At 48.5% G+C, this 27,482-nt stretch overlaps 1 protein-coding gene across 1 annotated transcript in view; it reads left to right on the forward strand.

Moving 5' to 3' along the window:
- The first annotated feature begins 613 nt into the window (after window positions 1-613).
- Window positions 614-27,482, forward strand: part of LOC119172113 (venom allergen 5) — a 33,161-nt gene continuing 6,292 nt past the window's right edge. Inside the window, exons 1-5 of the mRNA XM_037423105.2 lie at window positions 614-833; window positions 2,235-2,433; window positions 4,192-4,276; window positions 13,391-13,545; window positions 26,955-27,049. Coding sequence (XP_037279002.2) covers window positions 790-833; window positions 2,235-2,433; window positions 4,192-4,276; window positions 13,391-13,545; window positions 26,955-27,049 — 578 coding nt within the window. The 5' untranslated portion in view covers window positions 614-789. The remainder of the gene's footprint in view (window positions 834-2,234; window positions 2,434-4,191; window positions 4,277-13,390; window positions 13,546-26,954; window positions 27,050-27,482) is intronic.

Below are 27,482 nucleotides of genomic sequence, written 5' to 3' on the forward strand. Positions count from 1 at the left end.
ATGAAATTTACCCGAAGTACTGAGAAAGAATTACAGTGATGAAGACAGACTATTCTGATGACGCAACCGAAGGCTAACTTCCTTCCTCGTGTAGTTTTTGTCATATCGTGGAGGATGAACGCCGGTAATGCGGTCTTTAGGGAGCTGATTCAAGTTATAAGTATTTAAAAATTTGTTTATATCTCAGTCTAATAATATTCGTAACAATTCAGCACAACATTTCTTCACTAGTCACACGTCTACGAACATCGCGAAACAGACTTCAATCATACGAACGTAAGCCTGCGAATCTCGCAAAGCAAGATCCACTTGCGCCCTACTACATCTTCCTTCTTGTAGAGATAAATCAACATGTGGAATGCCACTGAAGCAGCGTGTACAACTGATATTTTACACATGCACGCACACACGCCACGAATAACTTGTGACAAGCCGCTGGTTATACGTATGCGCAGTACACAGTCATGTGATCTTGTAATAATTCATTCAAGGTAGGCCAGAGATGCTAGTTTCCGCGGCTGGGAAACATGCCGACATATGTAAGTCTTGCCACATGCCCTCTTCTGGGCACATACCAGGCTTGAGACACATCATTACCATCATCTTCACCTCAACAAGCTGTGCCGGTGACGTGATGCCTCCACTATGATCCGCGCTCTCGGGTACATTTTATACAAATGACAAATTCCGTCCGAGTGCGAAGCTTGAAGCGGTCTCGAAAGCTGCGCCCACTGTGGCTCTGAGCTTGCAACACGAAACCGACGGCTCCGTTCTTTACTCCGGGGCGTGATGTTCAGTTCGAGCAGCGCTGTTCTCTTCAAGTTCCAGGGCACGTAAGTCAGAGATCTATTTAAATTTTATTTGCACCTACTACGATGAGAGGAGGCTGGCACTCGATAACGCGTGGGAAGGAGAGATGGCCTGGTTGAGGATTCTTTGTTCATATCACATCTGTGATACCATCAACATTCAAGGTGTTAGGTTAGGTTCTCGTAAAGACAAAATTTACTCCGCACTATACCTACACCCCGACAGCGCAGTGTAGACGTCGGAATATCCGATATCTGTGTCACTGCTTTCGCGGCATGCGTCACCGACCGTGCCTCTTAAACTTTGCGCTGTTTTTAAGATCACGTGCAAGATCTTGCCACTACCTTCAAAGCAGCATTTGAAACTTCACTATGTCGTTTCTGTTTGTTCATGTATTTTTGAAAGGGAAAGTGCACACTCGGGACGTCGTCTTGTATGGGCTAAAATTTCACCGTTTTGGCGACTTAAGCAGTGTCTCATACATGAAGCATCATTGTTTCTAAATAAATAAATAAATAAATAAATAAATAAATAAATAAATAAATAAAGAGTATATCACTTTGGGATGCTCCTTGAAGATGGGGGAGGGGCTAAAGCGCGGTGGCTCGCTGGCCGTAGAGGACGAAATTATAGACAAAGACTGATTGTGAAGAACGGAGAAAGTTGATGCAACTAATTGCAATATGACCTAAGTTTACAGAACTCGCAGCCCAAAGAAGAACCACCGCATGGATTAGCTTGTAGAATGCTTTGGATAAGTCAAGAAATATGCTTTCAAAAACTGTTTCATGATGAAAAATTTCAAGAAACAGCGGAGCTGTGGTCGACGCTGGCACTGACGTTCTAGTTCGACGTTACTTTGCCGCTCAAGCCCTGCGCAGTACCAATTGCTGAAGGACAAGCAGCAGGATGATACCACATTTTATGCCCCATGCTCTCCCCTGGCGCGCTTTCAAATTGGTTCACTTCTTGCTTGGCGTGCTGGTCGTAAAACATGCGTGGCGCAGCTGCTCCAGGGGCGCAGCCAGGGGGTGGCGCACCAGGCTCGTGCCCCCCCCCTCCGATATTTTTTGCCATGGCATAGAGGGCAAAAAAATGAGAATTTCAACAGGATTCCCACCCTGAAATCAAGGTGCCCCCCCCACCCGAAAAAAATTTTCTGTCTACGCCTCTGAGCTGCTCTGATACGCACCTCTCCCATGCACTCCAGTTCACGTGATGACCTGACTCTGCTGATTCGTCAGGTGAGTCTGCAACGGGATTACTTATAGAACAGATATTTTAAAACACCGATATTAATTGGCGTGTAGTAAATTAGTGAAGGGAGTGCGTTGAGTGTGACGGAAGAAATTTTCTCGCGCAGTCCAAGTAGCACAATAACCGAATAAATTTCTATTTTACTTAGGTGCGTACTTGTGCCGCAGGTGCCGCCCGACGATGCTGCCCCTGTGGTTTGTGGTGCTCGTGCAAGCCGCCGCGCTGCTGCTGCTCTGCAGCGTCCGATGCGCGGCAATGAGCGACGAGGAGCGCGCGACCATCGTCCAGCTGCACAACGAGATACGAAATTCGGTGGCCCTCGGTCAGCTCAACAACTGGCCGGCCGCCTCCGACATGCAGCAAATGGTGAGCGTCGTTGGCATTATCGTCGACTAAATGATGTTTTACTACAGATCACTGCAAAAATGGTCACCACAGGGAAAAGACCCGACAATGCGAAATATTCAGGAGCGATTTCTTTATCGGGTAAACGGGGTAAGCGAAGCTTGACGTGTGCGTGCCTCACCTATTGCTTTATTTTTATCGCATTGGGTGAGGCTCGCTCCTAAGTGTTTGTTTTCTCCGTGATAGCTATCAGACCTTCATCCATGTACTTAGCAGTGAATCACTTTAGTGGCTACAGGCAGCTGCTACAGACCACAACGATGGTGATGCATTAATTTGTCTTCAGCAGCAATCTAAAGAGGCAAAATAAAATTACAAGTCATCAAGATAAAAGATGAGAATGCCATATCATAAGGGGCTAATAGCCTCAAGCCCGTGATTGAGGGCATAGAATATTGTAAAACGGCACATACGATACGGATTTGAGCAGCGCACTTTCGAGGGCTACATTTTTTTATCCTCACCTTGCGGCCAGGCTTTGTGTCAGTGACCCCATTCCTAAATATGTATGCCTACATTGAAGGATATTTAGTTCGTTTATGGATATGGATTCAGGGATATTGTAAGGCTCTGGAAATGCCACATTACGATGCTTTATTAAAGGCATTACTTCGTAATTACGCTTCAAATATAAATGCTGTTAAAAAGATCATTTTGGCTACTTGAAAAAATGAACAGCGCGACAAACGAGAGACCAGACGAAGAAGTACACATACAGAGCGCCGACTTACAACAAAACCTTTTTTCTTCAAACCACGCATATAGACTTATGCAGTGGAGCGAAAACAAAGAAGAAACAAAACTGATAGTCGAAGAAAAACCACAAGACTATTTTCATAGCTCGTACAATCAACCAGATAAAAAGACAACTTCATTTTCTCAGAGGGCAACCGAACGCCTAGTTACGCATGCGTCCCCTATTTTGAAGCCTCCAGTATTTCACGGGTAAGCTGGTCTTGATGACGCTTGATAACCGCACATTTCTGAAAATCAGGGGTACACCCACAATCTCGGCAATGAATGCCTAGGTGGCCACAAACCGTCGAGGAAACACTGCAAGCGTGTTCCTTGAGACGCTCATTCAGACATCGCCCAGTTTGTCCTATGTATAGTTTACCAGAAGGCAATGGTATGGAATACACCACGCCATGAACGCATGGAACGAACTTATTCCGATGCTTAGTTCGGCAGGTGGTGGACTCCCTACCTCCTGGGCTGATGGCCCTATAGCACACGCTAGCCAGCTTCTCCGGCGCATAAAAAAAAAACAACCTCGACGTCACATCTGCCAGCTATCCTTTTCAGGTTGTGGGCCACGCCGTGGATGTAAGGAATGACAGCGTGCTTCTTATTTCGCGGTCTGCTTTCGCGAGTCTGAGCATTCAAATCTTAACTCATTTTTTGTTCTTCCAGCAAACATTCAGCCACAACGATCATCAAGTGACACGGGTATCCTGCATTGGTGAGGCGTTCTAGCATGTGTTACATTGCCAAGCACAACATTTAAAGTAATGTACTATGTATTATCAGCGTCAAATGAAACCCGGACAGTGGCAAGCATTCGCAGTGTCATTGTACGCGCCATCTATTGCAGGCTTTTATTTACTTTTTAGATGTGGTTACTAGCTAACAGCTCTGAAGGCTGCTTTTTAAAACGTTGTAATTCGCGTCCTTTTAGTGTACGCTCTTTGAATGCATGTGTGCACGTGATGCATGCAGAGCTACAGTAACGACTTGGAGGAGCTCGCCAAGACCCACTTGGAGAACTGCGTGTTCGAGCCTGGCTGCATTGGCTGCAACATCGGTGAGCTGGCAACATGAATGCCTCTTTTCATGTGGAGCAGTGGCGCGATGTAGCGCCTGTTTTCTGGATTTTAGGATCACCGTAACACGGGAAAGGTCGATAAGGTCTCGACACCTTCGAGCGTTTCCTCAAATCTTACGAATTTCCTTCCTGTCGCCGCAGAGTTGAGAAAACAATGAGACCTAGCGCTGCGAAACCATACGCGTTTTTGCTTAGTCGGATCAAACTTGGTGCGTGTCTTCTTTCTCTCTTTATTTATTCATTTATTTATTCATTTATTTATTTATTTATTGCTCGCTTGCTACCCTTCTTAGGGGAAGGGGGAGGGGCTCAAAATTTTCTCAATTTGCCCACTTGCGAAGAGAACGAAAGTGCTCTGTTAAATTCTGTGAGCAATGCTTCAGTTTAAACACTCAGTTTAACCACTGTTTATGCTCATTTGTGCATGTGTTCGCATATGGGTTTGTGTATACGCATGTCAATTTGACCATTTCGAGAAGGAAGGAGGAGGGAGAGGGGGTTCTTGAACCATGATCTCTCTTCTTACCTGGGCTGCACGAATGGTCAAGTACAGCGCATTGTGGATTGAAGTACTTTGGCACGTTTAAGATGCACGTGTTCAGAAAAGGCGTACTAAAAGGACCGTATTACCACACAATGTCGTTCGTGTGCGCTTTCTTTAATTGCCGCCAGCTGGTCACCCTCGCTACAGAAAAAAAAATCACAGTATATCCGTGGAATGAATGATGGCGAGTAGGGCGAAGCGTCCATCCATCCATCCGTTCGTTCTTGCTTCCGTCCGTCCGTGCGACCATCCGCGCGTGCAGTCGTGCGTCCATCCGTCCGTCCATGCACCCGTCCATGCGTACACCCGTGCGTCCACCCCAGCGTTCGTCCATGCGTCCATTCATCCATGCGGCCGTCCGTGCATCTGTCTGTCTGTCCGACCGTCTATTCGTCCATCTATCCATCCGTCCATCTAGTGAACACTCCAAGTACCGCCATCTCGCATCTTGTCATCATATATTCAGCATAAAGAAGCACCGCCATCCAGCGAACATTCCAAGGACTAAACGGGAGGTGGCACTCGCGCACTTTCTTACGGCCTGTGCTTCTTGTCTACTTGCCGCTTTTCACCGCTTCTAGTTCATGGCTATATACTGGTTCACTATATTAATGGCACTGTGGCCCAACCCTCGCTAAAGTTTGCTAAAACCAAGGAGGTTACGCCAAGCGAGTTTGACGTGGCAACCCGTTCTGGTCAATAGTGCTCAAAGTGCATCCTTCTGATTTTTTTAGGAGGCATCAAATGCAAGGCAAACTTAAATGGAGATTAGGTCACCAATACTCGTATATATAAGTTATTTAATCAGAAACAACTATCTTTTTATTTATGGCTAACGTGCGCGGGGTTTCTCCCTAATTGAAAAGGGTGCCCATGTACCGCTCCTCCATAATCCAGCCGAGGAAATGGCTGCCTACTACTACGAAGAGTACTACTAATGCATACATCGAGGACGCACGACCCACGGCATAGGAAGCTTCGCCTCCAAAAACTCTGCCTCTAGAATAGAATCACACAACTCGAGTTCATCATAACAAGAGAAAAACAGAGCGCACTTGACATGGATGGGCAAAGTAACACAGAGCACTAGTGCTGGCAACAAATTAAGCTTTTATTGCTGATACTCCGCGGCTAATGTACAGCACATATCAATAATAACAGGCAAGCGCAAAAAAATCTAGATGTCTGAGATTTTTTCTTATGCAATTTTTCCGCGACATCACATCTTTACTACCTTCCCTGGACCTTTAACTAGATTGCAGCGCATTGTTATCCTCTCCGTTAATAAATTCTTGACTATGTCATCAGATGTTCTCCCGAAATCCTGTAACGTCATGAAGAGATGCGCTTCTGGCTTTCAAAATATGTAATTTATTAATGTGTCATTCTTTTTTACTCGTTTTTGTGACAAGCATGACATCAGTTCTACTTTTTTTTATGGGACGCGTTAAGTTGCGATATCCTCCTGTAGCATTAATATTGCGTCAACAAGAGGACTCACTTTGATTTAGGCGGGCTGATATCGCTGTCACTGTTGATACTTGCACTGGTCCTTCAAATTACATTTCCAGTCGTTTTATACAGCTACGTTTCCGTACTTTAAAATTCTCTTTTTTTTCATTTTGCCAAAGTGCCATGCGTTGGCATTGGTAGCGGTGAAAGAATTCATCCCAGTACCCTTTATTTTCTTCCAGTTGTTGAATAGAAAAAACAAGGAATGATAATAGGCTGTAGTCTGAACTAAAACTACCAGTTGTGCCGCAAGCGTGGTTCACAATTTATTGCTGTCTTGTGGCTCTGCCTAAACAGGCCAGGCGTGAAGGCGTACACATGTAAGGTTACGGGGACATGACGAGGCCCATCGCACATTGCTCAGGACTGCGAGAAGTGTGACTGCGCGCCCCAGTTTAAGCTGACATGTGAAATAACTATTAGTCGTCACGAGATATCTCGAAACTTACAGAGGTGTCCCATAATTTATGAAAAAAGAATTCTTGTATAGGCTATACATTTATTTGGGTGAGTTTATGTTTTTGCACTGTATTTCCCTAGATAATCATGTATCACCTTTCCTTCGGTTACGTTCCATAATTAAGTAATGTTTTACCATAATGTATATCTTGTTTCTGTTTGGTTTTTGCTGGATATTTTTCTTTGTTTTGTGTAGCCATTTGCATGTCTGGACAATATGGGCGGTTCCAGCGAACACCGGAGAGGGAGGGAGGGCTCTGACTTTATTGTTTGTAGTAGCACGAAAACCCCGTCATAGCCTGAATATTTGTAATACATGCACACAGTGGTCCCACTCAATTTTTCTAAATGGTGATAGGAGGTGGATGGAAAGCACTGAACAGAGGGGGGATGCTGACACAAGCTTGGGTGGGGGGGAGGGGGGCTATTGCTTTAACCGTCCTCTGGATACGCCCCTGATGTATATATTGTGACGACGCGAGATTGACGAGCACACAAAGCGCCTCAAACAAATACGATTTATCGATCGCAGGAAACAGACTGCAACGACTTCTTCGTCTTTTTCCCTCGGCCAAAGACACTCGCGCTCCTTCGTTGTCCTCACCTCTGGCACATACGCGCGTCATTATTCCCCCTTTAAAAAAAACATCGTCCTTTTAAAAAAAAACACTGGTGGAGGCGCTGGGTACGTCTTCATGCTTGGCACCCCTTCGCGGACCCGACATTCAAGCCCGGAATCACTACCACCCATCGACACACCAGTCCACCGTTCCAGCCGCCGTCTGCGAGGCCTAGCTCCCGAGCTCAATCCCTTTCCAGAAACTGCCAGCAATCGCTTGCCTCCTTCAACCACCATGGCCACTGCAGCTACATCGCACATGACACTTCAGAATCCCATGATTCCTGACTGCTTTCATGGTGAGACCTATGAAGATGCACAAGACTGGCTGGACCAGTTCGAACGCTGCGCGAAGTACAACCAGTGGGCCACCCCAGAAGACAAGCTCGCGAATGTGTACTTCTACCTGAAAGACAACGCCCAGACGTGGTACATTAACAGGGAAAGAAGCATGGCTACGTGGGATGACTTCCGCAACCAGCTGATTGACACCTTCAGCAGTCTTGACAGAAAGGAGAATGCGCAACGTCTCTTGGAAGCTCGAATTCAAAAACCAAACGAGAGCGTCGCTATGTTCGCCGAGGACATGACCCGTCTTTTCGGCAGGGCGGATCCCGAGATGCCGGAAGACAGGAAGCTCCGGTATCTAATGCGAGGCGTGAAGGAGCAACTGTTTGCTGGGCTTGTGAGAAATCGGCCAACAACAGTAGCTGAGTTCACGAAAGAAGCCACAGCTATTGAACGGGCCTTACAGCAACGGTACCGTCAGCAGAACCCGGTCAACGTTCGAGCGAGTAGCCCTGTCACGACTGCGGCGAGCCTCTGCGACAACGACAGGCCTCTGCGGGAAGTCATCCGGGAGATTTTGAGGGAGGAGCTTCGGCAGCTTGGTTTAATTCCAGCAACTGAACCGACGCCGGCATTGTCTTTTGTCGCTGATGTTGTCCGAGATGAGGTCCGCCATGCTCTCTCTTCATCCGGCTATAATGGTGTGCGACGACATTTTACTTATGCTGATGCAGTCCGACGCCCCGTCGTTGCTCCTTCAGCACAGCAGACCCCAATGACTGGACCACCACCAACCCTGCAAACACAGCCACAGTCAGCACCGACCACTTTCGCAACCTCACCGATTCCTCCGACAAGACGAATGCCGTATAACCAACATGCACCACAACGTCGCCCCACAACGTGGCCCAATAGTGAATCTCCACTTACCTATCAGCGTCGGAAAACCGATTTGTGGCGTACCGCTGACCGTCGACCGGTATGCTTTCATTGTGGCGAAGCTGGGCACGTCTACAGAGTTTGCCGTTATCGCGACGCTCAGTACTCGAGATTTCCTCGCTACCCTGATTACGTTGCGTACGACGATCAACGCATGTACAACTACGCCCATGTGAACACACCGCCGCAGAATCCAGTAATGCCCAGATCACGTTCTCCATCTCCTGTGCGGCCCAGTTCACCTAATCGTCGCAGTTTTGCCGACGTCACCAGGGGCAGGTCCCCTAGCCCGCGACGGGGAAACTAGACGCAGCGACCTCGGGGGGTGGGGTTGCCAATATTCGAAATTCCGAACAGCCCCCATTGCAGACAAGTGACAGCTCGAAGCCATCGATACCGAAGAAGACGACAGCAACGACTAATTCGACGAATGAGACAACTGCCGACGTAACCGACGTTATCAGCGCCGACCTCGTCGTTCACATTGACGGCCACCAAGTGACGGCACTTGTGGATACTGGCTCCCACTTTTCTATAATAAGCCTACAGCTAGCCGAAAGACTCAGGAAGGTGAAAATGCCATGGCAGGGACCCAATATAAGAACTGCAGGAGGTCAGTTGATGACACCGGTTGGAAAGTGCACGGCCCGACTCTTCATTGCTGGTTCCACCTTTGTCGCCGCCCTCGTCATTCTCCACGAGTGCTGTAAACAGCTCATATTGGGAATGGATTTCTTGCGCGAATACGGGGCTGTGATTGACATCCGTGACAGAAGCGTAACGTTCACTGTAAGCTCGGAGACTGCTACAGATAAGGAACACCAGCCACCTCACTTCCGTATTGCCGATGACGACGTCATACTGCCGCCACGAAGTTGTTCTCTCGTATCCGTGCACTGTGACAAATTACGAAATGGTACTGGCGTCGCTGAACACATCAAAGAGCTCGCATTCACTAGCGGCATTTCTGTTGCCAGGGCTGTCATCACTGTTATTGACGGATGCGCTGAACTGCTATTGACAAATTTCAGCAGAGAACGCCGACACATAGTTAAAGGCACGGCTATTGCCTATTTTGACGAACTCTCGCAAACAGAAGATTGTCATTTAGTGGAGGAAGCAGCAGCGTCTACTATCACTACACCGACACCTGTAGACGTTGGTCCAATGTTATCTCCCATTGAGCGAGACCGCCTTCTCACGCTGATCAACAAGTTCCACGGCTGCTTCTCATCCACATCAAGAGTTGGTCAAACGGCACTGACGAAACACCGCATCATCACGGATTCCGATGCTAGACCCATCCGGCAAAATCCTTATCGAGTCGCCCCAAAGGAGCGTGAGGTAATTCAAAAACAGGTGAAAACGATGCTAGAAGATGGTGTTATTCGGCCGTCTAACAGTCCTTGGGCATCACCGGTAGTACTCGTCAAAAAGAAGGATGGTAGCTTGCGTTTCTGCGTCGACTACCGTAAGCTTAATCAGATCACAAAGAAGGACGTCTACCCTCTGCCGCGTATTGATGATTCATTGGATAGGCTACGAAACGCACGCTACTTTTCGTCTATGGACTTAAAAAGCGGCTACTGGCAAATTGAAGTGGATGAGAGAGATCGTGAGAAGACCGCCTTTGTTACGCCCGACGGACTTTATGAATTTCAGGTTCTTCCTTTCGGTTTGTGTTCGGCGCCAGCAACATTCCAGCGTCTCATGGACACGGTTCTGTCGGGACTGAAGTGGCAAACCTGCTTGGTGTACCTCGATGACGTGATTGTCTTTTCGGCGACTTTCGAGGAACACTTACGAAGGCTCGAAGCAGTTTTTGAAGCAATACGCTTGGCCGGTCTTACTCTAAAACCAGAAAAGTGCCACTTCGGCTTCCACGAACTTCGATTCCTCGGTTACGTCGTGAGCAGCCAAGGGATCCGACCCGACCCGGATAAAATTGCCGCCGTGGCAAACTTCCCGACGCCATCAGACAAAAAATCAGTGCGACGTTTTTTAGGTCTCTGTGCCTACTACCGGCGGTTTATTGCTAATTTTTCGCGCATCGCATGGCCATTGACACAGCTTACTCGGGAAGATACCCCCTTCAGATGGGGCGAAGACCAACAGCAGGCATTTCACGAGCTTCGTCAGCGAATGCAAACACCCCCCGTGTTGGCCCACTTCGATGAAGACGCACCGACAATACTTCATACAGACGCTAGTAATGTGGGTCTTGGAGCAGTGCTCGTACAGTCGAAGGACAACAATGAAAATGTGATCGCCTATGCCAGCAGGACGCTGTCCCGAGCTGAAGCTAATTACACTACGACAGAAAAAGAATGTCTTGCAATGGTATGGGCAGTCCTGAAGTTTCGTCCTTATTTGTACGGCCGCCCATTCACCGTTATCAGCGATCACCACTCTCTCTGTTGGTTAGTCAACTTGAAAGATCCGTCTGGCCGCCTTGCACGATGGAGTCTTCGGCTCCAAGAATTTGACTTCACTGTTGCCTACAAGTCGGGAAAACGACACACCGATGCCGACTGTCTTTCTCGGTCTCCGGTTGAGACGGCATGCCCGGACAACGACGATGACGACACGGCCTTTCTCGGAATTGTGGACACTGCCACCTTTTCTCAACAGCAGCGTGGCGATGCTGAGCTGCTACCACTTATAGATTACCTACAAGGGCGAGCGAATAGCGTTCCGAAGTTATTTGCGAGAGGGCTGCCGTCGTACTGCTTGCGAAATGACGTTCTTTATAAGAGGAACTTTTCGCCCACCGGCAGCAGCTACTTGCTCGTCGTTCCTTCTTCGCTTCGCCGTGAGGTACTGCAAGCCTGTCACGACGAACCTACTGCTGGTCACTTGGGTTACGCAACAACATTGGCGAGGATAAGGCAGAACTATTACTGGCCAAGACTTGCCGAAGTTGTCAAAACTTACGTGCAGGCATGTCTAGATTGCCAGCGCCGCAAGCCACCATCCATCAAACCAGCTGGCCTGCTGCAGCCTGTTCGAGTGCCGGCGACACCGTTTGCACAAATTGGCATGGATTTTCTGGGCCCCTTCCCAAAGTCTGCCACTGGAAACAGGTGAATAATCGTCGCCACGGATTACCTGACCCGATACGCGGAGACAGGCGCTCTGCCACGGGCAACGGCAGCTGAAGCGGCGCAATTTTTCATCGAAGCCATCGTCTTAAGACACGGTGCCCCCACAATAGTAATCACCGACAGAGGTACTGCGTTCATGGCCGAGCTTTTGAACACCATTTTCCGACTAAGTGGTACAGCTCACAGGAAGACAACGGCGTATCATCCCCAGACCAACGGGCTCACCGAACGCCTCAACAAGACCCTGGCTGACATGATAAGCATGTACGTAGATGTAGAGCACAAGAACTGGGACATCATTTTGCCCTACGTCACGTTCGCCTACAACACGGCTCGTCAAGAGACCACTCGGAAGACACCCTTTAGTCTCCTCTACGGACGCGAGGTTACAACAACGTTAGACGCAATGCTCCCTCATGAAAATGATGGCAATGAGACAGACGCCCAAGAGTTTACCCAGCACCTCCACCAGTGTGACGACGCGAGATTGACGAGCACACAAAGCGCCTCAAACAAATACGATTTATCGATCGCAGGAAACAGACTGCAACGACTTCTTCGTCTTTTTCCCTCGGCCAAAGACACTCGCGCTCCTTCGTTGTCCTCACCTCTGGCACATACGCGCGTCAATATTTGAATGAAACTTCAGTTTTGAGTCAGCGCTTGCGTTTGTGTCATTAAGAAGTATTGTCGTCTTCCCTGTAGTGCTCTTTATTTTTTAACAATGATCTTAAACCACCGGTATACTGTTCCCTAACTTCAGCAGCCGCTCTACTCTACAATTTCGAACACACCATTAGGGTCAAAGTTTCCTGCAAACACGATATCGTTGCGACCTTTTCTACTTCGTCAGTATACTAATGCGAACGTTAATCTTGCCTGCATCTAATGTCGTGCCCTAGGTATCGTCTCTCACCAAAGTTTAGCTATGACAGGCAGCTTGTGTGAACTCTTTAATCACAGCCAATGTATCTGAACGCTTTCCACGACATTTTTGTTAACTGATAGGAACCAAACAAAGAAAACTTACGTGATTCTTTATGCATTTGCCTAACGCGACTCGAAGGTTAACACCTTCTTTCTCTCCATCAAGGTTGTAAATCTCGACACCCTCGCACCTAGTAAAGCTATTTGCACCTAACGTAACTCTGCACTGTCTCCGTGATCGCTCCACTTACAACCAAGTGACTTTGTGACGTAATGGCGTCATCGTGTGACATCACGATTGCATCACTCGTGTTGACGCCGACACCCACGGTCAGTTTTCGCGCTTATAAGGCATCTAAAGCCTTCGACTTAACACAGCAGCAGTGGATGATGCAGGTATAGCTTCTCTGCCTCTGTGTAGCTGCTAGCTGTCTTTGCTAAATGGTTTAAAATACGTGCGACCTCGGTCAACGGGAGAACGTAGAAGAGGAGCGTAGGCACTAAGTAGATAGAAACATATTTAAATGTATTTAAAAGCTGTTATAAGTGTTGCAACCAATTGGCGTAACGACTTTTTGTAGGAGTCTTTCGTTGCCGAAATATTTGGCGAGAGCTTTCATTGAGCGTTAAATATACTTGTTATGCGAATAATGAGGCATCCTTGAGATATCACCGGGATGCACACACACAAACTCTTTCAGGTCAGGACAATAGGCCGGGCCAGAACTTGTACGCCATGGCTGGTCCCGCCAACTGGACCCGCGCGGTGAACTTCTGGGGCCAGGCACCCATCAAGTTCGTGATGCCTACTAGCCCGGGTAATCCCGTGCACATGAAGGTGTCCGTGCTCAGCCAGGTAAGTGCATCGCCTATCACTCATCCGTCGCGTACGCTGCAGAGACTCAGCCCTCCGTGCTGCTATTGCTATGACGAAAAACTGCCGACTGCACACTGCTATTTTCTGGACTCTTTTTCTCATTTGTTAATGTTAGCTTTCATGAAAGAATGTCAGATAATGGCAGTGTAATCTAATATTGGTAAAACAATAGATTTATATGCTAAAAGATGGACAGAAGGCGTAGAAAAACACTTTCTAAGTTGCATTTGTCGTAATGTGTGTTATGTGTTTGTCCCAGCAGAGGTTCACTTCGTGGATATGCCATATTCATGAAGCGAATGATGATGAATGAGTTTGCGCCGTCTGTCCATCCTTCCGTCCGTATGTCTGTCTGTCTGTCTGTCGATCTGTCTGCCTGTCCGTTAGTCGTCTGTCCGATGCGAGTGCTATCTAGTGAGCACTTCGCGTACTAGGGGTGGCTACTACAAAGCACTACGGCGGACAGGCCGAGGCCTTATTGAGCTTCACCGCTAAAAGTGTTCAGCGATTTAGAATCAAAGAAAAATGGGAGTATTCGGGAAGTAGTTCTGCTACACAACAATAATTGTCATCTGGCTTGTTCGCGTTTTTTTTTCTTGAAAATTCAGCGCTGGTCACTTTCCTGTCAAGAATGCCATGTCACACTGACAACGAACGCGCAGTTCGTGACTCCAAACTACGAGAACCGTGGTGATAACGTGAGGAAAATGCTCGAAGTAGATTACGATTATTTTTGCGTGGCAGAAACACTCCCCAAATACTCAATTTTCTAGAAGGTAGAGTACTTGGTACTCTGCTATAGGAGATCAGAAAGCCGTCCCGACGCAGACATCATTTAGAAAATTTAGTTCACTGACAGTGGACATCAACTACTTCTGCACAGTACATTTTAACAGAACATGCACAGACGCCCAAAACTGCTACAAAAAGATCTCTCTACATACGTACGTTGTATAATAAACAGAATGCAAAAATAAAACGTGTATATTGTTACGGGAGGGCACACACAGAAACGAGGTTACAGCTAAGATATATTTGCACGACGCCCAACCTAAGCCGAGATGGCAAGGGAGAGCGTGCCCCACATCCCAGAATCACGTCGTCGTTCTCGCTGTCTGTCTTGCTTCTTCAGCGTGATGTAGTCTTGTAACATGACCCCCTAGTGCAGAAGCACCAGCTCGGTGCTGTCTATGGTGTTGCGGAGTGGTATAGAGCTTAAGTCGGAAGACATGAGCAATGTTTGCAGACTATGGAGCGGAGGGAGATGACGACTTCAGTGGGGCTATCTCGTAAGTAACGTCGGTCACCTGGCGCAAGACGCGGTAGGGTCCTGAGTACCGGGAAAGCAGCTTCTCATAGAGACCAACATGCCGATTCGGGGTCCACAACAACACAAAGGAACCCGGGGCAAAGAAGATGTCGTGATGATGTGCGTCGTAACGTTGCCTCTGTTGCTTTTGCGATGCTAAGAGGTGCTTCCGAGCGTGCTTTGCGAGCTCTGGTGATAGTGTCACGCGCGTATTCAGTCGGCGAATCGACAGCTGTTGGAAATATGGTGTTGAAAGGTAGAGTTGGGTCGCGGCCAAATAAGAGATAGAACGGTGAAAACCCAGCGGTATCGTGGCGTGAGGAATTGTACGCAAATGTGACAAATGACTATGCAACGTCCCAGTATTGGTGGTCAGAGGAGACGTACAAAGGGAGCATGCCAGTTAAAGTCGGGTTGAATCGTTCGGTAAGCCTTTTAGTTTGTCAATGGTAGGCCATCGTAAATTTATGTTTGGTTTCGCAAGAGCGAAGCAGGTCGTCAATAACTCGGGAGAGAAAATAGCATCCACGAGCTGTGAGGAGTTGGCATGGAGCACCATGATGGAGGATGACATCGTACAGAAGGAAATCGGCAACCTCTGTGGCGCAGCTGGTTGGCAAAGCCCGCGTGAGGGCATACCGAGTTGTATGATCCGTAGCGACAGCTATCCATTTGTTTCCGGATAAAGACTGAGCGAAAGAGTCTAGGAGATCAAGAGCAACTCGAAAGAAGGGGTCAATAGGAAGATCAAGTGGCTGGAGGAGTCCGACAGGACTCATAGGAAGCTTTTTTCAATGTTGGCACTGGTCGCATGTGACGACGTAACGGCGCACGGAGCGATAAAGCCTGGGCCAGTAAAATTGACGCTGACCGCGGTCGTAAGTCCGGCAGAAACCAAGGTGACCGGTGGTGGGGGCGCCATGGAGCTGGGCTATAACACTCGAACGTAGGTGGGAAGGCACCACGCCCATTTGTGTTGACATTGTAGTGTTACAAGGTGCCTTCTTTAAGTACAAACAGTCGAGTGACAAATGGGGCGTTGGAGAGTTCAACTTCTCAATAATGTCACCCAAGACGGGATCTCGGTGCTGTTCATCATGGATGTTGCTCTAAGCAGAGAGAGAGAGAGAGCACGCATGCTGGCGCTTCATCTAATGTCTCAGGGGGTCCACTGGATGTCGGGACAAGCAGTCAGTGTCGTGGTTTATTAAATGTCCAGATTTGTAAGACACTGAGTAGTCATAACCTTGAAGTGGTAGTGCCCAGCGACCAAGACGCCCAGTTGGATCCTTTAACGACGAGAGCCAGAAGAAGGCGTGGTGATCAGTTGTGACGGTGAAACGACGACCATGTAAGTAGGGCCGACATTTGCCAACAGCCCAAACTAGAGCAAGGAATTCTCGTTCTGTGATAGAGTAGTTCCGCTCGACCGCAGAGAGCAGACAGCTGGCATATGCGATAACGCGGGAGCAGCCGCTTTGAGGCTGGACCAAAACAGCACCGATTCCATGGCCGCTGGCATCAGGGCGGACTTCTGTTGGGGCAGACATGTCAAAGTGAGCCAGAATAGGTGGTGTTGTGAGCAACCCGGTCAGATTGGATAACGCCGAAGCCTGCGCAGCGCCCCAAGAGATTGGAAGGAACATCCTTCTTCAGCATGTCCGTAAGAGGTCGGGCCACGTCCGCGAAGTTGTTTACAAAACGTTGGAAGTAAGAACATAGACCTAAAAAGCTGCGGACTTCCTTAGTGCTGGCCGGGACGGGGAAGTTTTGCACAGCTCGAACCCTATCAGGATTAGGGCGTACGCCAGAGGAGTCCACAAGATGGCCCAACATGGTTATTTGCTGGCGTCTGAAGTGGCACTTCGATGAGTTCAGTTGCAGTCCTGCGTTACGAAAAACAGAAAGGATGGAAGAACGGCGGTCGAGGTGTGTTTCAAAGGTCGGGGAAAACACGATGACGTCGTCGAGTTAACATAGGCAAATTTACCACTTGAATCCGCGCAAGAGAGTGTCCATAATTTGTTCGAAGGTGGCTGGAGCATTGCATAATCCGAATGACATGGCCTTAAACTGGTAAAGACCATCATGAGTCACAAAATCAGTCTTCTCGTGGCCCATGCCGTCGACAGCAATTCGCCAGTACCCTGAGCGAAGGTCGATGGAGGAAAAATACTTGGCACCATGAAGGCAATCCAGGGCGTCGTCAATGCGTGGTAGCGGGTGGACGTCTTTCTTAGGGATCTGGCTCAGATGTAGGTAGTCGACACATAATCACCAACTGTTGTCCTTTTTCTTACAAGAACAACAGGGGAAGCCCATGGACTGGAAGATGACTCAACTATGTCTTTGGCGAGCATCTTCTTGACTTCCTTTTGAATGACCTCACGCTTCGCAGGAGAAACGCGGTACGGCCGTCGATGTACCGGGGATGCATCGCCGGTGTTTGCGGTGCTTCACAATGCTAGTTTGGCCTAGCGGACGGTCACAGAAGTCTAAGTACGATTCCAGGACGTGACGGAGCGCCTCTGTTTTATGCGGCAAAAGGTCCACCACGATAATTTTTTGCACATTAGAAGATGCACTCTCTATCGAAGAACAGGCTTGCGAGCAGTTGGGGCGACGCACATCATTGGGGTACAAAGCTGAGATGACGCAATCCTCAGAGGTTGTCAGCGTGGCGAGGGCTATTCCACACGGAAGCACTTGCGGACAAAGAGCAAAGTTCAGCAAAGGGATGCAAGCACGGTTTTCTCGTAACGTAATAATAGTGTGCGGAAAAGTAACACTGCGAGTCAGAAGGACGAATGTAATGGGCGTGAGCACGTAGTCTCTATCAGGTACAGGTGACGACGCTGTTACGGCAATGCAGGTAACTGTTTGTGGTGACAAACGGATGTGTTCAGAGAGCATAGATGAACTTGGGGTGGACTGGGCGTATCAGTCAAACAGGGCAGGTCAAGTTGCACCGTGCTAGCTGAAGAGTCAATGAGGGCCAAATGGGCGGACAAAAAGTCTAGACCGAAGATAACATCATTGGTTCGGTTGGTGAGAACAGTGAAGATGACGGAGGTTTGATGGCCGGCTATAGTAACGCATGCTATGCAGACACCAACAACGGCAGTTGCACTGCCATCAGCAACACCAACACAGCTCGAAGGGGCTGGAGTCAAGACTTTCTTTAAGCGGTCACAAATGTGGAAGCTCATAACAGAAATTTGGGCGCCAGTGTCGACTAAAGCTTTAACAGATAAACCATCCACTTTTACATCAATCAAGTTCTGGGTGGTCGGGAGGGTCAACAGAGGAATTCTAGGGCAAGTCGTAGCAGCAGCGTCACCTCCAGGAGCAGCCTCAGTTAGTTTCCCTAGGGAAACTATCGGGCGAAGGACGGGGATGGGGAATGGTGTGGCGGAGGAGACCGCGAGAATCTGCGTCGTGGTTAAGGCGAGCGGCTGTACTGGGCATTGGTCATGGCGGTCATGTCTTAATGAGCTGAGTCATCACGGTGGGATGGTTCTTGGCCAGAAGGGTGGGCTGATGCGTCGAAGTTCGTGAAGTTTGGACTTGTGCGCGAGGGCGAGGTCCACGTGCTTCGGCAATGACGCAAATTGTGTCCCACTCGTTCGCAACGGAAGCAAATTGGCCGGTCGTCAGGCTTCCTTCATGCGTTTGGATCTCGGTTACGTGGAGCAGGACGCCGGTAGTGCTGACGTGTGTTCAAGGTAGGTGGATGGACATCGGGTCGGTGCACAGAACAAATCGTCTGAAGGCCCGCGTTTGCCCATTCTCGGCGCACAACGCTCTGTATGAGGGAAATGGTGGGCTGACGATCATTCGGCGTCAGGACCCTCAAGGATGCTGGTGACATCACTTCGATTTCGCGTCGAACGACCCTCGTAATGTCAGCAGAGGGTGGATTGGGCTGGGTCTCAAAATGGAGGTCCTCACAAGTTGATGTTATTGAGGTGTTAGGAAGACGGGTGGAGTGGTAGGCAATGCGATGGCTTTTAGCCACTTGAAAGTGTCGGCACTCCTTAATGGCGTCTTGAACTGTCGAACAACCTTTAAATACAAGGAGGTAACGGCATCATCAGCTATGCCCTTGAGTGCGTGTGCAACCTTGTCGGCTTCGGTAATGGTGTTATCAGCTTTACGGCAGAGGGTCAAGACATCTTGAATATAGGCCAGGTAAGGCACCATGGATGTCTGGACTCGGTTACCAAGCTCTTTCTTAGCGGCCTGCCTGCACCCGGCATATTGGCCGAACAACTCGCGCAGCTTCGTCTTACAGACGTCCCTGCTGGTGAGCTCTTCCGCGTTGTTGTTGAACCACGCCTTGACCGCACTTTTCAAGTAAAATGTTTGCCAGCATCATGGTTGGGTCCCATCCGTGGTTTTCACTCACGAGCTTGTAGAGCTGAAGCCACTCATCGACGTCTTCGCCGTCAGTGCCCGAAAAGTTGCCAGGATCGCGGAGTGGAGTTGTCACAATGACCACAGGTGAGATGGGCGCCGTTGATGCGTGAGGCATGGCTGTGGGCGCAGCATCCCTGTCGTTATATGAAGCGGCAACTTGGCGTCCGCTGCGAAGCACCGTCATGCTTTCCTACCCCACACCTTCCACCAAAATGTTACGGGAGGGCACACAGAGAAACGAGGTTACAGCTAAGATATGTTTGCATTACGCCAAGCCTAAGCCGAGATGGCAAGTGAGAGCGTGCTCCACATCCCAGAATCACGTCGCCTTTCTCGCTGTCTGTCTTGCTTCTTCGGCGTGATGTAGTCTTGCAACAATGTGTACATTTTACATATTTACATGGCATTTTTCCTGGTACTGAATGGACATCAGCCCACCCAGGCAGCAGTTGTCGCAGGCAGGCTGAAAGAGAAGTTTCACGTGTCTCTCACAGATGAACACAAAAGGGCAGGACCAGTGTGAACGTGTGTGTGTTCAGAAAAAAGATTGTGTGATTTTGAATACTTCGTGTTCAACTAGGGGAGAGCAGTGAGCCGTCCCTCTCCAAATACAGAGATGTTTTGCTGTGTGTTTAGAAAGAAATTATTCTTACAGACGTCCATAACATTTCACCAGAACATTTTCTTCTTAGACATACAAAACGATGATGACAAAACAGATTTCAATTACATGAACATTGATATGAGATGACGTGGATAGAACATGTACATTCGATGATTCACACAAACACAGCCACACAAAAATGTGTCAGGAAAGGACAGATACACATATGGACAAGTTAAACAAGACGCACAAATAAAACATAAATATGTACATTTTGCATATTTACATGTTGGCATGCCATTTCTGCCGGCACATCGACAGATCAGCCTATCAATACCAAGCCAGCCGAAAGACAAGTTTCCCTCGTCCGTCATAAACCGACACAAAACGGCAAGACCAGTGCCGAAGGAATTTCTCTTCACCGAGAAAGAAGAGCTCCTCCGACTAAACAGACAGCAGCTCCGAATACAACCACTCTAGGATTGGGAAGAGCGCGTGGTGGTGGCGGCCCGCTGCAACCGTCTCACAGCGGTTGCGCCAGAGGCAGAAAGAACCAGCAACAATGAGAAGACAAGCGAAGCGGCCTCGAGAACAACGCCCTGAAGAAACGAAGCCATTTACTCTGAGGCAGAGAAATCCTGCATGTACGGATCTCCAACAAAACACGAACAATGACACAATGCATCAGGAAATGCTGATGTGTTTCCCGAAGGGAGCAGTTCGGGCCTGTTGCTGAATGGGCCATTCTCCACCTTTCGAGGTGGTCGAGGGTAAGAAGCACACCCCAGCCCAGGCGCCACATGAAGTCTCGGAGGTGTCCAGGCAGAAAAGCCGTTAACGTGCTCCAAGACACCAGACTAGAGCGACCACGGTGGGCAGGGGGAACCAACGAAAGCAACAAACCAGCAATTTTCTCAACTATGTGGTTGTTCAACACATCTACGCCAGGACAGGCCATTCGTTCTCGCTTCCGTCCATCCATGCATGCGTCTGTGTGGCCGCCCGTGCGTCCATCCGCCCGCCCGTGCGTGCGTCTGTTCGTGCGTCCGCACGTTCATCTGTGCGTCCGTCCCTGCTTTCGTCCATTCATCCGCTCCTGCGTCCGTCCGTGCGTTCATCCGTCCGTGCAGCCATCCGTGCGGCCGTCCATGCATCTGTCTGTGTGTCCATTCGTCCACCTATTCAACACTCCAAGTACCACTATCTTGTATCTTTTCATCATATACTCCTCATATAGAACCACTGCCATCCAGCGGACATTCCAAGGACTGAACGAAAGAAGGCACACGCACCCTTTCTTACGGCTTGCGCTTCGTGTCTACGTCCCACCTTTAATCACCTCGAGTTCATGTATAGTTCACTGTATTCGAGCCACTGCAGCCCAACGCTCGCTAAACCTTTCTAAAACCTAGGAGGTTACGCCCAGCGAAAATAACGTAGCAAACCTTTCTTGTCTTCTGTGCGTTGTTGAACAACAAAAAAAATATGCAGCGTGCGCGTTAACGAAAAGCCGAATTCTCCTATTTCTCATTCCCCCTTAGCAGCCATTGGCATGTACATTGAGCACTATCTTTTATTGCTCAACAACGCACAGATAAAATCTCTCACCTGCACCACTTTGGAGGTCAAGATGTTATACTTGTTACACTCTACTACGACGGCCACGAGGGACAAATGGCGCCCCTATTAAAAGCTTCGCTCCTAAAAATGCAACAGTTGTTCCATAAAACGCAGAAAGTGTTTTTGACTGTGTCCTCCTGTTAAAGTACACGTTAGGCATCAAATGCCGAAGGTTAGTACCCAGAAAGTTATATGCAAGCGTCTGTGTGGGGGATTCTTCCCCTTGCACTATAGGCGCAAAAGGAAGCGTAGTGCCAGCAGCCGACAGCCTATGGACACTGACAGAAAAGCAAAGCCTCCCTGAGAACGCTGCCGTCCCAGTGCCGCCTGACCAAAAAAAAAAGATACACAAAGCCGACTGCAGTGATCGCACGATACGTAAAGATGGTTGCAAGACGTGAGAAAGGTACCAAATGCGACCGCAAAATACAGTCTGCGAAAGGTACCTCCGCTTAAGAATCAGAAAGTCCAAATCCCGTGCGTCTTGACTTTTTAGTCTTAGTTCATCACGAGCGTTTAACCAAACGGATACGCAAATGCCGTAGTGGTTGTATAAAATAACCAAAATACAAAGGGACGTGGATGGCTGAATAAGAAAAACGGCGCTAAGCCTGGAGTTTGGAGAGCCAATGAAGAAATATTGGATTTGGAGATGTTCAATGCTGCACCTGAAATGTCGCAGTGCTGGAAAAATACGCGTAGGCTCCGTGAAAGGCTATCTTCATCTGAAAGGTACAAGGTCATGTCATCAGCGAGAGTTGTGACTTTCACGACACTGCTACCAGGAAGCGCAAGACCACGGGCACGTGGATCCACGTCAAGAAAACGCAAATATGGCTCAAGGCTGAAGACAAACAGCGCAGGAGACATAGGACAGCCTTGACGAACGCCACGTGTAATATAAAAGGCGGAACTTTCTAAGTCATCCAAAACTAGTGTGCTTTTTAGACCAGTGTAGGTATTTCTGATTATTTCCACAAACGAATGAGGAAAGCCAAAGGATGTGAGCACATCAAAGATATACGTGTGCTCTAGTTGGTCAAACGCTCCTTCCTGGTCCAAAGACACAAGGATACCACGCGCAGACCGCGACAGCTATGATATCACGTGTAGTTGATGACAAGCTGTGTATTTCACGTCCAGGCACTGATGAAGCCTGGTGATGACCCACCAGGGCGTTCAACAGACCCCTCGAAAGTTGAACGATTATCGTAGCAAATATGTTGTAGTCAACGTTGAGGAGCGTGATAGGTCTCCAATCTTCCGGATTAGCAGAGGAAGCATCACGTTTTTGGATAAGGTCTCCAATCTTCCGGATTAGCAGAGGAAGCATCACGTTTTTGGATAAGGAAAATGCATCCACCTTGAAAACAGGATGGAAAAACACCGTCCTCGTAACATCACCAGATAACCGCAGTAAAGGTAGCAGCAATCTCATTCCAAAATGTCAAATAAAACTCAACAGGAAAAGCGTCTGGCCCAGGGGCCGTTCCACGTTTCATGGATTTCAGTGCCACCTTTAGCTCTTTAGACGATGGAGCGATGTGTAGGCAATGAACAGCTGGTTGAGGAATGCGGGGCAAACTTTTGAGCATTGGCGGTGTTTCGTCATAGTTTGTCCGCATGGCCGAACACGACATTGCTTCGAAATGCTCCAAGAAAACAGACCGATCACTCGTAGGAAGCGGCTGCGCAGGTGGTATTTGTGCTGCCATAGAGTCGGATGGCTGTGATTGCCCAAAAAACGAATGTCTCGCGTAGCTCAGCACCTCAGGATGTGCACATGCGTTATGTCTACAACGCCACACTGCTGCCGCGACAGACGAAGCAGCAGTCAAGCGCTGAAAGCGTTCACGCAGTTCACGCTGCCAAGCTCGGATCAGAGGAGAAGTCGTGGCGCCCAAAGCAATGAGTAACTTCATCGCATTGTCATCAAGCCCTTCGGAAACACGTCGACGAAGCGAACGGCCCTCTACTGAGCAACGCAGGCGCCACTGTGTTTTAAGCGTGTCCCAATCTTCAGGACTGGCCGCCGTGAGTGGCACACATATTGCACGTGACAAATCTGATCTTGAGCCAGCGTCCTGCAGGGCGCGAACATCAAGACACCTTGGCTTTTTCGAAAAAAAAATGAAATGAGATTACGACCATCAAGAAAATTGGCAGATACCACTTACAGTCGGAATCTATGATATGCGAAGCACGAATGAGAAAGGTTCATATGTCACTTTAAAATCAGGGCAACCTTACGCGGTGGAGACAAAGGATACCGTACATGACTACGTGTCATGATTATGATGTTTGGATGTGTCGTTTATCATTGTCATCTATTCACGTCACGTGTGACCAAGTTTAATATATGTGGAGCGAGCCCGCTATGAGTGTGGTATTTTTTCATGTTCTTACATGATACGCGTGTCAGGATTAACATGTTTGCACCAGTCATATATTTCGTCATCCATTGACGTCACGTAACACCAAAATTGGTATATGTGGAGCCAGAAAAACGGCCGCGAGCACAATATGAAGGGCGGAATACACTCCTATGCAGCGTTGACGCACGCGCACGCTGGGCACAGCGGCGCTACGCTTGCGAAACGCAAGCACTGTATAGTCTGACGCCAGGCGCGACCGGCGTGATAAGCGTCCTTCGGCGCAGCCCGACGGGAACCGACGCGTAATGCGACATTCTGTATTTCGCACCGATGCGTCACCCAGACAACACTGCGTCTCCCTTTTAGATGCGGAGCATCTAATACTCGAGGCTTGTAGTGCGGCGCCATCCGCAAGCTTCCTCCTCCTTCTTCCACCATCTGTGCATCTCTTCCTCCTCTACACACCGCGCGCGCTTCACTGCTCCACCATCTGTGCACCCTTCCTCCTCTACACACCGCGTGCGCTTCTCCTCTTCACGAACATTCGCTAGCTGTATAATGTAGCGCGCATGCGCCGTCACGCTTCGAGAACATCGGCAGCTGACGCGCGCGCATGCGCCGTCGCGCTTCGAGAACATCGGCAGCTGACGCGCGCGCATGCGCCGTTGCGCTTCTCCCCCTTCTCGAACATTCGACAGCTGACAGTGCATGCGCCGTCGCGCTGTATATATACTCAAGGTCGGCGCTCGCTCGCTCAGTTGCCGCTCGTCGGTTGGTTTGTACGGCGCGTCGACGTCCAAGGTCGCGGTGAAATGAATTCCAACGAATCCACAAACACAATGATCGACGTCCCTTCGACCAGCGCCGCCCTTTCGCATACGTGTGTACGTGTTCACTTATTTAACACCCCCTCCTACAACCACGTTAACCAATTTAGCCATCGACCCAAGTAAGTTGCAATTTAACACCCCATTTCACAACCACGTTAACCAATTTAGCCATCGACCCAAGTAAGTCGCACTTTAACACCACGTTAACCAATTATATGCTCCGCATCCTCCTCAGTGTTCCCCCGAGGGAAGCTGCGGGCAATTTTTTTCTCTATAGTATACCTCTCAGAGGCCGACCATTGAGGCCGTCGCATCAACGACGGTCTCGGTACAAGTCCCCGTAGGGACAACAACGTCGAGCACAAGCGTATTCGAAGGCGTCCAAGATGGGCATCATGATTCCGAACGAACTGGACGGTTGCGGTTTTATGCGCCCGTGTAGCTATAGTAGCATTGGCAAGGAACAACACTAGCCCACACACATTCAACACTTTCCCCCCTCTGTCTGGCCAAATATTTCAAATAAGTACCGTCCTAAGCTGCACACCACAACACAAGAGTTAGTAGTTTACAATAATCGCCTTTTTTTTAATCTGAAATCGGAAAGAAATTCTTTCCTTACACCGTTTCTTGGGTGCTTTTGCTATTGCGATCTTGAAACCAATCACTAGGCGAATTAACGCGCTCTCCAGAGCGCAAAATTGGTTAAAAAATGTGTAATCACGAGTGCAAAAGATAAAACACTATAATAACGTTTGATTAATAATTTTATACGTTGTCATGCTAAAGCCGTGAAGAAAAAAAGAGATGTTGCAATAAGAGAAACATTTTGCCGTCTATTATGGTGCTTCGCTTAATACCCCAAGGTCACAGGATTGAACCCTGGTCACGGTGGTGGCATTTCGACGAAAGTGAAACGCTAGAGGCTCCCATGCGTGGATTAAGGTACACGTCAAGGAATTTCATGTGGTCGAAATTGCCGGATAACTCGACCACTGCGTATGTCATAATCACATAGAAAACTCGGGGCGTAAAACACCAACAATTATTTAAATGAGAACAAAACATTGACTGACTGCTTGATCGATTGATCGGTCAATTGATTGATTGATTGATCAATCGCGTGCGCGTACATTCAAGTTAAATGCACATACAGACTGCGCCACAACTACAACACACACACACACACACACACACACACGCACACGCACACACACACACACACGCACACACACACACGCACGCGCACACACACACACACACGCACACACACGCGTGCACGCACGCACACACACGCACGCACGCACGCACGCACGCACACGCACACACACAGACACACAACAACAACAACAACAACAACAACAACAAAGGCTCTCGTCTGGCGTTGATCGATTCGTTATCACGCGTGTGTTTTCATTGTGCGCTATGCTGGCCGACCTCCTGCTTTCGCTAGAAGGGACGATCCTCGCGCGTCCGCATCGGGCCTTCGTATATAGATGGCGTTCGGCCTTGAGACATAAGCGCACATGAGTGTACATCGCTACTGAGAGCACGGCCGGCTCGTGCAGCCGCCTGTGCATCATCTATGAAACTTACGCAGCTTTCTCTGAGAAGAAGCTTGCGTATACTGAATTTGACTTCATAATTAGCAGACAAAGTCATTGAAGTTATAGCAATGTTGTGTCCTGCTTGAATAAGATATCGACCTATGATGTGCCCATAGAGATGCACCACTACAGAACTTGATGTATTTTGGCATACAACAAGGACAAGGATCAAAGGCATGTTGCTATAGTAGAGGGCAGATTAAGTCAAGTTTATAACTGAAATGTAGAAGTAACGTGTTTCCCAAATTCTTGCTGATTCGTCTGTTTATTTTCTATTTATGATTCGTAAAATATATGGCATGCATTGATAATATACGTGCACATTAAATTGTTTGCTGGAAGGTGTGCCTAAAGTGTCACATTTTTATAACCGCGTTTACTTGCATGGCTTTAGCTATACCACTATATGTTTTGTCCCATTTTTGTTGTTTTTTTCCGAGCCTGCGTTATGACTCTGTGCCCACGTGATGGTCAGCTTGGCAATGAAACTTAACAATATGCGATATATTTAAATAATGGACTTTGTTATGTGATTGTGCAGTATTCCTTACGCCAACAAGGGTCTGTAATGCAGCTTGTTTCGTTTTGCTAACACAATCTAACCACGGTGTGTGTCCTGCGCAGCTCCTCTGGAGCAAATCAAACAAGGTGGGCTGTGCCTGGAAAGACTGTTACGCCAAGACCGGCAACAGCTTGTACCTCTGCAACTACATGCCAGCGTGCGTTGGGTTTTTCTTTACTTTTCTCTAAGACGGTGTTTTAACCATCGGCATGACAGAGTGACCCAGATTTTCCGTGATCACCTTGTACGAAGTAGAGTGAACTTGCAGGATGGTCAATTGGTTACACTCATTCACATCACAGCGCACCACTACTAGCCGATTGCATGATCGTTTCACGAATGCATTTATTTGGCATAGGCGCATAGCATGTGGCCAGTGCTCACTCATGCTGTCTGAGCGTTTCTACAAAAGATAGCCAGCAAAAAGATGTTTTTGTTTATTGATTCTGAGACAGGTTTAGCTTCTCTTTCACTTGTAGTTACACCGACTGCAGATGAGTGTTATGTGAAGGGACGGGCGATTGTGTTGTCGTGTCCGTGAGCCTGATCCGCTAAAGATTACCGATTTTCAGACACAACCCTCACGTGTA

This window comes from Rhipicephalus microplus, chromosome 4, assembly GCF_043290135.1.
Source record: "Rhipicephalus microplus isolate Deutch F79 chromosome 4, USDA_Rmic, whole genome shotgun sequence".
Classification (NCBI taxonomy): domain Eukaryota; kingdom Metazoa; phylum Arthropoda; class Arachnida; order Ixodida; family Ixodidae; genus Rhipicephalus; species Rhipicephalus microplus.